Source organism: Chinchilla lanigera, unplaced genomic scaffold, assembly GCF_000276665.1.
Source record: "Chinchilla lanigera isolate Chin_1 unplaced genomic scaffold, ChiLan1.0 scaffold00007, whole genome shotgun sequence".
Classification (NCBI taxonomy): Eukaryota; Metazoa; Chordata; class Mammalia; order Rodentia; family Chinchillidae; genus Chinchilla; species Chinchilla lanigera.
Genome location: NW_004955408.1, coordinates 21796269 through 21810450, shown reverse-complemented (window position 1 = coordinate 21810450; position 14182 = coordinate 21796269). Strand labels below are relative to the sequence as shown.

Sequence of the window (14182 nt, the reverse complement as noted above, 5' to 3'; positions counted from 1 at the left end):
ACTGTACAGCGCAGAGGTGATGGGACAGATGCACTGGATTATTGCAAAGGATCATTGCTACTCAATACAGGGGTCATATGGCAACTCAAAGGGGCATCTCAAATGACATCATTGCTGGGTGGGGCTCAGTCTTAGTCCTAGGTTGGATCCCCAGGCCACAGAAAGGAAAAGAAAAGATAGAAGAGAGAAGAGAGAAGAGAGAAGAGAGAGGAGAGGAGAGGAGAGGAGAGGAGAGGAGAGAGGGGGCAGGGGGGGTTGAGGAAAGAGAAGGGAAGAAAGGCAGGGGAAGGGGGGGCAAGGGAGGGGGCAGAGGAGAGAGAAGAGAGAGAAGCAAAGGAGAAGACTAACTGACATAACATTCAAAGTCAAAACCTCTCTCAAGTAAACTTTCAGATTACTCCAGGTCACTTCTACTGCTGAGTCTAAACCAGGGGCAAAAAACTAGTGGTCCTTTAGCCAAAATTGGGTCTACATTTTTTGATTTGTTGTCCATTACTATATTTTTAATGAGAATCAATTGCCCACTTATAAGAACCTGGAGTTCTCACAGAAATGAAAAAGCTTGGATTGCTGGCCTCTTGGTGAATGTCAGATGCTCCAGCAGAACTGGTTCCACCTTCCCAATGGGCCCCATTGAATTGAACCCTGGAGTAGCTGCCCCCTTAGATCAGACACATGTTTCTGGGTCACCTGTGTCCCCCCTGGGCCTGCTTCCATCACCAGTAAGTCACCTGCCAGACATAGACACTTCAACTTGCAGCCCGCACTTGAAGCAGAATTTTTACTTCAAAGAGAAGGACGGGACTGTGAGGCAATGGACAGGACCTCTTCATCCTGACTGTGCCAGAGCGTTGCTCAACCATGACCCAGTGTCCTTAGTTTCCAGAATGTTCCACCCAGCTTCCCCATGCCATTTCTCTCTGAGACTACGCTTCTAACAGGATACCAGCTCATTCCCCATTGCCAGAGTTGAGGGGCCCCCCTGAAATGCTGAGATGACATAACCCACGGAGAGGCCAGGGCTCGCCATGCTGGCAGCCAGCCGAACCTGACAACCTGCCTCTTGGAGACAGTGAGGGTGGGGTTGACAGGACCAGGAGCTGACAGGGCCCCAGGGCTGGGCTGAGAGTTGCTGAGGCCAGGTCTCCTGGGTGTAAGACCCCATCTTCACCAGGATCAAAGCCAGGAGGAGGCAGTTTTCTTTCAGGTAGATCAAGTAGAGAATAAGATGAAGGGAGCCCCCTGATGACCCTGGTTTTGTATTTTGGGGTGCTCTGGTATCTAGGGCTTCTTCAGGAAGACACCCCCACTCTAGAAATATGCCCGGGCTCTACAGAAGCCCAGCGTACTCATATTTTTCCCAGAATGTTTGCCCCAAACAACACCCTCTGACCCGCAGCCCTACACAGCCTGCAGTGGGCAGCAGTGCTGATGGATGGAGAAAGAGCAAGGCCGCCTGCTCTTCTGGAAAATTCTAGCCCCTCCTTTTGACTCTCCTTCTGTTATTCATTCTCTGAGCTGGAGGAAATGCAATTCACAAACCTTACAGTAATGTGATATTAATTTTGCTGGTTTAAAGAAACAGATGTCAGGAAATGGGAACCCTCCCGCTTCTTAGCTGCCTTAACTCACCCTCACTGCCTGAGCGGCCCAGCTCCCGGGGGCCAAACCCCCTCCTGCAGCGTCCTGATGAGTTATGGCCAGTAGCAGAGCCTCTAGTTCTCCTCCCACATCCACTTTAGGGGTAATTTGATGTCTCCCTAACACATGACCCTCATTCCCTGGGTTATCCCAGACCAGGGCTACTGGGATTGATAAGAAACCAGCTGAGTTTCAGGACGGCTCAGGAAGCAGAAACTGTTTAGGAGCTTCTGGCTCTCGGGCCTTGGAGGGGTTCTGGGACAGGGTTTGGGGGGCTGTTGGTCCCATTTTCTTAGCAGAACAGAAGGGGGAAGAGGAGAATGGGGTTGTGGTGAGCAACAGATGATTTGAGAGAGGAACAGCATCGTCTGGCTCCTCCACACCCACCTGCCTGTGCCCACGGGTGCCGGCATTGCTGCTCCTTGGGGCAGTCTGTCCTGGGGATGAGGAGGAAATCTGCTGACAGCCAGAGCTGTCTGTGGGCCCGCAGAACCTTTGGATCCAGATTTTCTGGTTTGCAAGAGACTGATCCCGCCAGACTCTGCAAACACCATCCAGTTCTGTCCTATCCACTTGGCTGGACATCCCTATGGCCCATGGAAGCGCCTTCCTTTGCCTCCCCAGAGAACTGAGAAGTTCCTAGCAGCTGCCTGCTGCTCCCGTCTCTGGCCCAACCTGGGTTGCCCTGGGCTTTGGCCTCCACAGGAAAGGGTCTGTGCTCTGAGCTCAGTGCACAAAGTAGCAACCACAGCACCAGCACTTATGCCCCAGTCCTGAATTCTCAAAGCAAGTAATATAAGGGAGTGAGTCCAATGTCACCGAAGAAATATTCTTTCATGAAAGTGACCGTTCAGTCAAAAGAGTTTTCTGTACCAGTAAAACCTGACTTCACATCCCAGGCCTGTTGGCTCTGTAACTACGAGCAAGTTGCTTAATCTCTCTAAGCCATAAAGTAGACAGTAATAGTCCTTGTCTAAGGGGTGTTGTTTTGATGCTTTGCTGTGATTATGAAGCTTATATCCCTAATGTGGTACCTACCACACAAAAAGTACTAACCTGAAAGTGTCCTCCTATATCAGGAATTTCAGTGAGAGACCTGGACATTCCTTAAGTGGCTAACTCCCACAGGCAGGGGACATATTTTGTACTTTTCTTCCCACCTTCCTCTCAAGAGTCACTGCCTAAGGTAGACATGGTGGTGTATACCTGTAATCCTAGTACTCTGTAAGGCTGAGGCGGGAGAGTCTTAAATTCTATCCCAGCTTGGGCAATCTAGCAACTCAGTGAGATTTTTGTCGTAAAATAACTTTTTAAAAAGGTGTAGCTCAGTGAGAAGGTGCCTCATACTGCAAAATAAGTAAATAAACAAATAAATAAACCAGGTGTGGTGGCACATGCCTGTAAGCCCAGCACATAGGAGGCTGAGGCAGGAGGCTTGCCATGTATTCAAGGCCAGCCTGAACTACAAAGTGAAGTCCTATCTCAAAACAAAACAACAAAATTTAAATAAATCACTGCTTAGTGAGACTATGTGATAAAAAGAGAAAATAGGGGCTGGGGATTTAGCTCAGTGGCAAAGCACCTGCCTGGCAAGCACAAGGTCGTGAGTTCAGTTCCCGGTACCGGAGAAAAACCAAAAAAAAAAAAAAAAGAGAAAATAAATTTGAGATTCAATGTATTAAACCTACCAATCCCCCAGGACATGAAAAAGATAATTATACTGAAAAATCTCTTCAGGTGCCATGCAGTCTGCTTTACAAAGGTGGCCCCTCCTGTGGGGGGACTGCAGTCCCTTTCCCAGGCACAGGGACAGAGGACTGAACACCAGGGACCTGAGACTGACCCCCCGCCTTCCAGGGCTCTGTCCAAACCCCCGAAGGTCCCCAGCTGTGATCACTGTTCACCCTGACCCTCTGTGCCTCCTTCCAGAAACCTGAGCAACAATAAGATCAAGGAGGTGCGAGAGGGAGCCTTTGATGGAGCAGCCGGCGTGCAGGAGCTGATGCTGACAGGGAACCAGCTGGAGACTGTGCATGGGCGCACGTTCCGCGGACTCAGTGGCCTTAAGACCCTGTGAGTGCCGGGGCCTGGGCCTAGCCCCCAGCCACTGGGAGGGCGGGGAATCAGACATGTGTGTGCAGGCCGGGTGGCAACAGGCCAAGCCAGGGCACTGTCCTGACCTGCAAGATCCCTTGTTGCCTCCAGCCAGGGTCGACAGACACTTCCTACCTTTGATGGAAGCAGTCAGCAAGCTGGGCAGCCCAGCGCACACCCCACGCAAAACCACTCCTGGATGCTCCTGCCAGGAGGAGGCACACAGACACGCTCACCCCCAAAGACAGACATAGCCCCACGTTCATAAAAAAGACAGACACACACAGACACATGCCCCACGCACATAAACACATCACAGCAGTGCGTGTGGACAGACACCTCACATACACAAAGCTCACACCCACAGCTACTTCTCAGTCCTTCCTTGTCCCCCCAGAAATACGCTCACCACCCGCCACAGGAGACCAGGGTACACGTGTGTGCACACATACAGCTGGCTCATGCTTCCACAGTGAGTATAGCATGCACAGGCAAGAATGTACACACACACACGCACGCACACACACACACACACACACACACGGCTCCAGTAGGGATCTAGGCCTTGCTTATCTGAGGACAGAGCTGAGTTACGTGGCAGGCTAAGCTCAAGAGCTGGCGCGAGTGCCCCGCCTGTTACACAAGCGCCATCTGGGGAGGCAGGCGGACGCCTCTGCTCCCTCACGCCCACCCCGTTCCCTGCAGGATGCTGAGGAGCAACGAGATCAGCTGTGTGAACAACGACACCTTCGCTGGCCTGAGCTCTGTGAGGCTACTTTCCCTCTACGACAATCGGATCACCACCATCACCCCTGGAGCCTTCACCACGCTGGTCTCCCTGTCCACCATGTAAGTGCCCCACGGCCCGCACCTCTGGGGTCCTCCTCCACCGATCGCCCCAGCCACCCCTCCAGGTCTCTCCTATCTTTGACCGAAGCCGAGGGTCCAGCTGTTTACGTAGTGAACGTTTGTTAGGCTCCCTAGGTGTGCTGGGCACCACATAGGTACTGAGAATGGGTAGGTCTGGCCCTTTCTTCCTGGGGTCACAGAGGAATGAACTGCCACAGAAGAGAGGACCTCAGTGATATAAACACCCGACAAAAGCTTGTTTGACAAATATATTCTGGGAGTTAGCTTGCTGAAGATGGGGAAATGCAGAAAGAGCATGTACCATGGCCCTGTGGTTGGTTGGAGCAGCGTGAATACACAGGCCTGAGCAAAGACCAGTATGACTGTGACTAGGAAAGGTCATGATGTAAGGCAAGGCTTGGAGAGGAAGCCGGGGCCAGGCTGCAAGGCTGCTGTGGGTCAATTTTACTCCCTCCTCTGAGAATACCAATACTACTTTAAAGTAGATAGGGACGTGATCAGCAAGGGGTTGTAAAAAGGGATCACTGCTTCCCTGTGCATCCCAATCAGAGCTGGAATCCAGCTTTCTGGATACTAAAACATATGCTCCTTCCTGGGCAATTCACCGAGCTGACTCTAGAGCCAAACTTCTAGGTACAAACCCTGGCTTCTCCACTCATTCTCAGTGTGACCTTAGCAAAGCTGCTTCATTTCTTTCCCCTTCAATTCTCCCCTCTGCGTAACCCATCTCCTAGGATCTTCCTAAGGACTGAAGCTGTTCAAATCCGTAAAGCACACAGCGAGGTCCTCACCGTAGACAGTGCTTGACGTGCGTTCGTTTTACAGCTGCTCATATTTCCGGGGGCTCTGTTCTCCTTAGCTGCTGGTAACTGTCCCGTCTCCTCCCTTCCCCCAAAGCCCTTTGGGAGACAAAAATGCCAGCTGCTGCCTCCCCTTATGTTCCCGCACGCCTGTCTCACGTGGCACAGAAGCCTGGGGTGTAGAACGCCAGCAAGCCCTCGCGCTGTCCAGGCCCTCGTGACCTGTCAGCCCCTTCTCCCTCCAGCCCGGCTCCCCTACTTCCCACCTCTTCTTCCCACCCTCTGTCTGCCCCGCTGGCTGGTGCACTGTCCCCCTGGCCCACCCTTCCCTCATCTACGCTCACCCCACCCCCTCGGCATCACTCCCTGCCCTCTGGCCCTGCTGGCCTCCTCTTTACCCAACACCAACTCTTTTCAAAGATAAACTATAATGAACTCACTACTGTTCATGCTATGCTTACCCTTCATGTAAGTTCCAGCAGGCCAGGGAGATGCAGCTGTCTCACTCACCGCTTATCCCACCGTTCGGCCCTTCAGCGGCAGCTGCCCCTGCTGAGACCCCTGCTGAGAGCCTGAGCCGATGCCAGCCTGCAAGCTGGATGAGTGGACGAATGTGATGAATGAGCGGCGCCATCAGGAGGGGACAGTGGGTTAGGGACTAACACTGGTGGCTTGATTCATCTTAGCCCATTTTTAGCACCTCCACCACCAAAAGCCACGTCAGATGTCAGATGCCCGGGGGCGGAGTCGCAGAGCTTGCAGGGAACAGGCTCCCACAGTGAGGAGCTTGCCCAGCTTCCCACAGCGCTGAGTATCAGGGCCAACTCTACCCGGGAAAGATGGTCCCCAAGCTCTCGAGTCCCTGTCCCAGAGCAGCCACCTGAGGACTCTCTGGCCCTTGGCATGCTCCCTGAGCATTCCCCTCCTCATCTGTGGAGTGCGAACACAGTTCCCCTCACAGGGTGGCTGTGACAAGAGTGGCTGTGGTGTGCGTGAAGCATTTAGCGTGGTCTCAGCCCTGCGGCAGACACCCGTGGAGTCAGCTGCTATCACTCCCTTACCCGTCCACCGGTCTGGCCATGCCGCTTCACAGATGTGGACAGGGTCCTGTGAGGATGTCGGGGTAGGTCCTGCACCAGGCAGGCAGCCCAGCCCCCACCCTCATGGACTTATGCGTCCAAAGCACAGGCCCACGGGAAGCCCAGACTCTACCCACTGTGTCACCACCATGGAGGACGTGAGAGTCACGTTCTGCCAGTAGGAAGGAATCGCAGGCCGTTCCCACAGCTGGCACCCGGCAGGAGACAGCAGCCGTGTCCACTAGTGGAGGCCTGCAGGGAGACGCCTGCAGAGACCACACTGGGCCCCTGCGGGGATCTGCAGTCCCTTTCCACACCTCCTCTCCGCCCTCTGGAGCACGGGCCTGGGCTGCAGGAGCTAATCCCACTCAGGGCGGCCTCTCCCTCCCCAGCAACCTACTGTCCAACCCCTTCAACTGCAACTGCCACCTGGCCTGGCTGGGCAAGTGGCTGCGGAAGAGGCGCATCGTCAGCGGGAACCCCCGGTGCCAGAAGCCCTTCTTCCTGAAGGAGATCCCCATCCAGGACGTGGCCAGCCAGGACTTCACCTGCGACGGTGAGCACCGGGGAGGGGTGGGGGGGCGGTGTATGCGAAGGTGAGGAGGCGCGACTGGGCCGCACCTCAGGACCCTGGAGGAGATCTGACTTCTCTGCCCTGTGGGCACAGGACAGACTCACTGCTAGCCAGCCTGGCTCCTTCATGCAAATTAAGAAAAAATGCCCTTTTCTGAGGTTGTTTTACTTCCACCCGTCAGAAACCTGCCGTAATGTGCTGACTGCATTAAAGTAAGACACTGCGCTACAACAAGGCATTGCCCTCTGTGAGAACACTGTCCTACCAAATATATAAGGTGCCGCGTCCACAGTGAGATAGGCGTCCCTTAGATGGTACGACCGCCTTGTGCCGTATATAGCTATACAATGTTCGTGGGAGCCCCAGGCCTGAGTCTTCCTGTCTGTGTCATAGTGAAGCTTAGAGTGTGAGAAACAGACTTCAAGAAAAACGCTGTCACTGGCTAGGAGATAGGAACACAGAAAGATCTGAGGCTTTGGGTCTCAGCTCCTAGAGACCCTACTTGTCTAAATGGATCCAACCAGTGCAGTTCCTTACTTAATCAATTTGAGGTCATCTGAGGAGAGATGAACTGGTTTTCAGATTAACTGAGGTTAACGTATAGTGGGGACCAGGGAAAAACCACCTTAGAAGGGACTACGTAGTGATAGGAAGGGAGAGAGAGGAAGGAAGAAGACAGGACTCTGCCCCCACCCCTAACTACTCCTTCAGTCTTTAGTTTATTCCTGACCTGGTTATCAGCGACCTCTTGCCTATCTATTACTCCGGATAATCGAATCTCAGCCACCTTGGCAGTCTTCATTTTACATCAAGTGCGGTGAGAGGCAGGCAGCCCTTCCCATGACCCAAGCATGGATGAGCCCCACGGCTACCTTCATCCTGGCTCTGCAAGTCAGGCCCCAGGGGAGAGCCTGCCCTTGCTGGGAACCACTTGGCCACCTCACCCCGGCCCTGCTCACCTGCTGCCCCTGGCAGGGCTCCCCTCCCACCGCACTCACCCTCTTGGGGTTCTCCACAGGCAACGACGAGAGCAGCTGCCAGCTGAGCCCGCGCTGTCCAGAGCAGTGCACCTGCGTGGACACAGTGGTGCGGTGCAGCAACAAGGGCCTCCGCGCCCTCCCGAAGGGCATGCCCAAGGACGTGACTGAGCTGTAAGTCCTGCCCTTGCCGTGCCCTGCAGGCTCCTCACCCCCAGCATCCGCGCACTGTACCCCCAGTATCCCAAGCAATACTGCTGGCGGGATGCCTTTCTTGATTGGGTCCAAGAAGGGCTTCCCCAGCATAGAGACATCAACTGTGACAGGCAGCAGGAAGCCCAGCTTGCCCTAAGCCCCAGCCAGGGTGGCAATATCTGACCCTGCTCTGCCTAAAGAAATTCCAAAGTATAAGTGAAAGGTTACTGCTTCGTGTTCTCTGTCCCCCGCTTGGCCTCTGCTCTGCACTCTGCCTGCCTAGAGTCCTTGGCTGTTTATCTGTCTGACTCCAGCAAACATGCAGCTGAAGCATGAGCTCGTCATCCAGGCGCACGCTGGCTAGAAGCACACTTTTAACTAGTATGCTTCTAGTTCACCTCCGGACAACCCTACCGAGCACGTGGCCCCATTTTAGAGATGAGGCCTCAATACTGAGACTTCTTCATTCTCCGAGCAGAGCTTTCTTATCCCACACTCCTGATGGTTGTTCCTCAGACCTTCCTACAGCATAGAGTCCAGGTTCATTGACAAGCTGCTGTTCTCTTCCCATAGGACTCTCAGTATAGCAAAGAGAACTGTAGTGTGCCCCCTAGAAGGTTCCAATGGGTGGGTAAGGCCCAGTCCTGCGGTCAGGAGACGTGCTGTCTGGGATGCAGCTGGGGTCAGAAGAGCAGCACACTCTTGCACCTCCCAGCCAGCCGACATTCACACTTGCCTTTATTCATTCACTCAGCATGTGTGGATTAGGTGCCTCATGTGTCAGGTCCTATGCTAATGCTACAAGGGCAATGGTGAGTAAAGCAAGTGTGATCCCAACGCTCATGGGGCTCATGGTTAATTGGGGGAGGTAGACGTTGATTTCATCAACTTAGAAACGTGCGATGTGACAGCCATGAAAAATGCTATGAAAGAGCCAGGCATGGTGGTACACACCCATAATACGAGTACTTGGGAGTTTGGGGTGGGAGGACCAACATGAGTTTGGGGCCAGCATGTGCTATACAGAGTTCGAGGCAAGCCTGAGATACAATATGAGACCCTGTCTCAAAAAAAAGTACAACAAAAAGGAGATATAAGGTCCACATCTTAAAGGGACAAATAAGCCTCAGTGTGAAGCTGAGAGGAGCTTCCCTGGGAAATGGCACTGGAGCAGTTCCTTCAGGCGGAATGAGCAGCACTAGATACAAGTCACAGCACAGAGCCAGGGAAGGGGGCCGGCAGAAGCCCAGAGAGTCCGAGCAGAGACACTCACACACCGTGCATCTCCCACTTGCCCTTTAACACCCTCTCCCCAGACTCCTGGGCCAGCAGCATAGCATGTGTGCTCAGACACAAGCCACAAGATGTGACCCACCAACCCCAAGGCAGTACTTCCCTCACCTGCCCTGCCAGGTCCTGGGGTAGGACCTGAGCATTCCAGGCTCTCAGAAGAGCAGGTAGCTCCTTGAAGTGGTAGCTCCTGACATTTCCTGATGCTCAGAGAGGCTGTGACCAGTGGCACCAGCCCCAAGGAAGAGTGGAAATCTGACAGTCCCTACAAAGCTGTGTCAGCCAAGGCTTTGGGCTGAGACCATACCCTTGAAGATCCAAATGAGCAAAGACAATGTAGTATTGAGCAGTAGCCTGGGATGGGGAGCTGTGGACATGACCTAGGAACACACTCCTTTCAGGCCACTTGAGTGCCAAGTGACACGTGTCAAAAAAGAAAATGCCATGGAAACAAGCCCACAGATTCCCTTCCCCGAACTCATGACACAAAGACCGAAATAACAAAGATAATTGGATGCAATTGTGAATCAATCCTCCATACAGTGAGAGACCTGAGAGTCTGCTGTGGAAATGGCAGCTCTTTCCTCAGCCAGGCAGGGCTCCCAAAGCTCTCCAAGGAAGGCCCCGGTCGTTTCTGTTGCTAAGCCATCCCCTTGCAGGATGTGGGGAGGATGCCTAGAGACAGGCAAGCAGGGAAATGCACATGCAAGGATGTGGGCGCTGGCAGGCCCTGCATCCTGGAGCACGGTCCCCAGCTCAGAAATGCTGCGTATCTTCAGACCGAGGGCTTCCATGCTTCCAGCTCCCTCAGGCACCATCGGCTATCTGAGGCAGAAAGGCCAGCTTACAACACAAATAACTCACTACGAAGCAGCAAAACAAAGTTAAATCTGACTTAATCACTTTCTCATCACTGGGACAAAATATCCAACACCCATGTTGTATTTTGGCTCTTGTTCTCAGGCCATAGCCACCTGGCTCCAAGGCAGAAAGAGCATGGTGGAAGGGTCTGGGTGGGGGAAATCTGCTCAGGTCATGGCGACCAGGAGGCAGAGAGCGAAGGGAGGAGGCCGGGAGAGAGATGCCCGCTTCCGGTTCACACCCAGCAACCTGCCTTTTCTGGGTGGGCCCTGCCTTCTAGCAGCACGCTCAGCTGCCGAGCTCACCCATGGAGGATTCCACAGAGAGAACAGCGCACCCGAGATCCAGTCACCTTCCATAAGCCCCATCCACGACAGTACGAAGCATTTGGGGACATTCTTGACCTAAACCATAACAGTGGTCTAGTGTTTTCTCTAACGGGCAGCTTGTAGGGGTCTGTCGCTTGCACACAAAGCCCAGAAGTACCATCCAAGCTCAGTGTCACCCCACTCAGTGGGAAGTGACTTTTCCTCCATGGTCAGACCCTGCATACTTCCACTGGTGCTTATTTCTCTGTCTCCTCTCAACTGTGTCTTTGCAGGATAAGCTGGGCAGAGCCCTCCTTTGCCTCACCAGTCTTTGTAAGTCCTCCTTGAAGTAGCCCTGCAATACCAGTTGCCCACCTTAAGGGGAGAAATGAAGAGAAGTGAAGATCGCTTACCCCAGTCCCATTGCTGGTCAGCAGACCAAGCAGGATTAGAAAATAGACTTGCAGGGCCAACATCCTCTGCTGTTACCCATTACACCCAAAGTATTAACCCTTTTGGGTCTCAGGACCTTTTATGCTTTTCAAACGCATCCATGATTCTAAGAACTGTGCCTGTGTAAATTGTATCTATTGGTATTTACCGCAGTAGCAATTAACACTGAGATATTTTTAAATATGCATCTTTATTCCATTTAAAAATAATTTTATACCCATTATATATTTATATAAGAAGCATATTTTTGTGCCAAACAGAATGAAAACAATTTAATTCAGAACAGTGGTGCTGTCCTATATTTCTATAAACCTCTCTACTGTCTGTGTTCATAGATGACAGTTGGCTTTTCCTGTCTGCTTTGCATTCATCCCACTGTGATATGTTGTTTGGGGTAAAGGAGAAGCAGAAAATCTAGGTGTGTGGTTGGAAAAGTGGAGAGTATTTTAAGTGCCTGTTCGGATAATCATGAATATTTTTCTTTGACGCTATACCCAAGCACAACCAGTGGTAGTTTCTGAAAGGTTGTTGGGTGGAACCTGTGCACATAGCAGTGAACTTCACTGACTCCCTTATACCAAGACTCACTGGTCTGTCTTGACCTTTGGATGGATCTTTCTTTCCACCATGCATGAACTTGTAATATTACCCACTGGTCATTTGGAAAATAGTGGCTCATGGAGTTATGCAGATTTTCCAAGGGTTGACACACTGCATTGTATCATGTCTATTGACATTACCACTGATCACATCAGAAAAGTCTTTAAGTTAAGGAAAGTTGCCAAGCTCAGTGTGGCAATTACAAGTTTTCTAAAATTTTAACTTTCACTTGGAAGCTCATGTTTTACCACTGGCAGCAAATATCATTATTGGTTTGCCCTGAAGTGACAGGCTCACTTTGTTCCTTTTGCCAGAAAGTGACTACTAAGTACCCCTGCCTGAATAACCAGTTTACTAGCCATTCTTAAAAAAAAAAAAAAAAAAAAAAACAGTTTTTATGAAAAAATTAACAACCAGCTAGTTCGGTGAATGACACAATGACACAGATGCTTTACCTTGTGACAGCCATGTGCCTTATAGGCAGAAGTGTTCTATACACACACATCATTTTGTCACCCATATTAAAGAAATATGTGCTCAAAAGTTGAGTTAGTATAATTAATAATTTGCACTCCTTCATTCAAGGCCATTCTGAGGTGAGACTTGCTTTCTTATTTCTATCTGCAAGTTCACAGAGAATATGGGGCTGCTGATGTCATTTAGTACCCCAGCCCGGACCTGTGCTGAAGTGCCAGTAGTCGTCTCCTCTGCTGATTGCCTACTATCAGTGCAAATGTCATCCCAGAGCAAAAAGGCCAATCATGCTTCAGTCTTATTGAAACAGTACTTTTGGCCTCATAGACCCCTGAGAGGGTCTCAAAGACTCACAACAGTCTGTGGATGACCCTGAGAACCATGCCAGTCATTATAAACTGGCAAGATTTGCAAGGGAAGCCTACAGATTCTTCTTGTGGAAGACAGAAGCAAGTGCAGGACATTTCAGCCCCTAAATCAATGTCATAAGTACTTCCCTGAGTATTTATGGCCCTTAGAAAGTACAAGTATTGCTGTGTAGATACTTTTTTTAGAAAACAGCTTATCTCGAAGTCACTTCCATGTATGGGAATACTTACAAACATAAAGTGTTCCTGGTTCTGGGTGCAAGTTCTGCAAGGCTACATCTTCTTAAGGGCTAGAGAAAAGACTCAGAATCTAATGCTGGGGAACAGTGTCCTTCCACAACTTACCCATGGTTAAATTCCAGGAAGTCTGGGTACTAATTTTGGTCTCAGGATCATGGTCACGGATTTGTTGTCCTACAGGTGATATCCCGAGGAGAGGGGAGAAGTGACATATCCCCCAGGCAAGGTGGTCAGAGGACAGGATTTGTGTTAGACATGAGGTCTGACTACACCCAGGGAGCAGTGGGCACATGCATGCACTGTGCACACAGCACCGACTGGAGCCAGGACAGTCAGGGCTCAAGCAGGAGGCAGGAGGGCCGGCACAGGGCAGAGACCCACATCTGGGAGAAGGAGTGTGGCAGGCAGAGCAGGAGGGCTCGGTCTGGCACTGTCAATGCCAGGGGCTTAGAGAATGGGAGTCCGGGGTCCAGAAGGCAGCTCCGTGCTTTCTCCTCATCTATAGTTTAGTAGTGGGTTGGACATACACGCGGGAGAAGGGCAGAAGAGTACAGTCAATGGTGAGCGCAAAGAAGCGGCAGCCACCGCAGGGACTCACTCACACTGGCCTTTATGGAAGCAAGGAAGGGTGTGTTATGTACAATGAAACAACCACTATCACTGGTGGTGGCACATTCACCGTGTGCCTGGTGCTGTGCAGGATTGTATTAAGAGACATTCTCTTTTACTCTGGCCAACAATTCTTCAAGGCAAGTTGTATCATTCCCATTTGAAATATAACTGAGGCTAGAAAGGTTGAATATTTTGAATTTTAAAATTTTTCCGTGGTCACAGAATAGCTGTATCTGCTTAGCAGGTATAGTGTGACATTTCAGCACATGTATACAATGTGTAATGATCAGATCAGAGTGGCCTATCTGTTACCTCAAGCATTTGTCATTTCATTCTAGCTGGAACATTGAAAATCCTCTCTACTAGCTGTTTTGAAATATACAATTAATTGTTGTCCACCACAGATTCCCTACCGTGCTACAAAACAATGAGGTTATTTCTCCTATCCAATTGCACCCTGCACCCAATAGCCATCCTCTCTCCATGAGTGCTTTCCCACCGTTCTCCCCAGCGTCTGGTCACCAGTACTCTATTCTCTACCTCTGTGAGCTCAGTATTTCTACCTTTCATATACAAGAGAGAACAGACACTATTTGTCTTTCAATGCCTGGTTGAATAATTTTACGATCATGCTGCCAATAAGAAGCAGAGGATAGATTCCTGCCCGGGTCTACCTGACCCTGCTGCTCTGTCCATAAACCATAGCCTCCTGCTGGCAAAGGCCCAAGTCCCTGTCATGCTGCCCA

The 14182-nt window shown here is 51.3% G+C and overlaps 1 protein-coding gene across 3 annotated transcripts in view; it reads left to right on the top strand.

The window, feature by feature from the left end:
• The window catches only part of Slit3 (slit guidance ligand 3), a gene marked incomplete at its 5' end in the record, with an annotated part of 603472 nt that overhangs the window by 512508 nt on the left and 76782 nt on the right, over positions 1–14182 (top strand). For all 3 annotated transcript variants that reach the window (XM_005376304.2, XM_013509153.1, XM_013509145.1), the window contains 4 exon segments: positions 3571–3714; positions 4441–4584; positions 6877–7040; positions 8077–8209. In XM_005376304.2, the coding sequence (XP_005376361.1) occupies positions 3571–3714; positions 4441–4584; positions 6877–7040; positions 8077–8209 (585 nt within the window).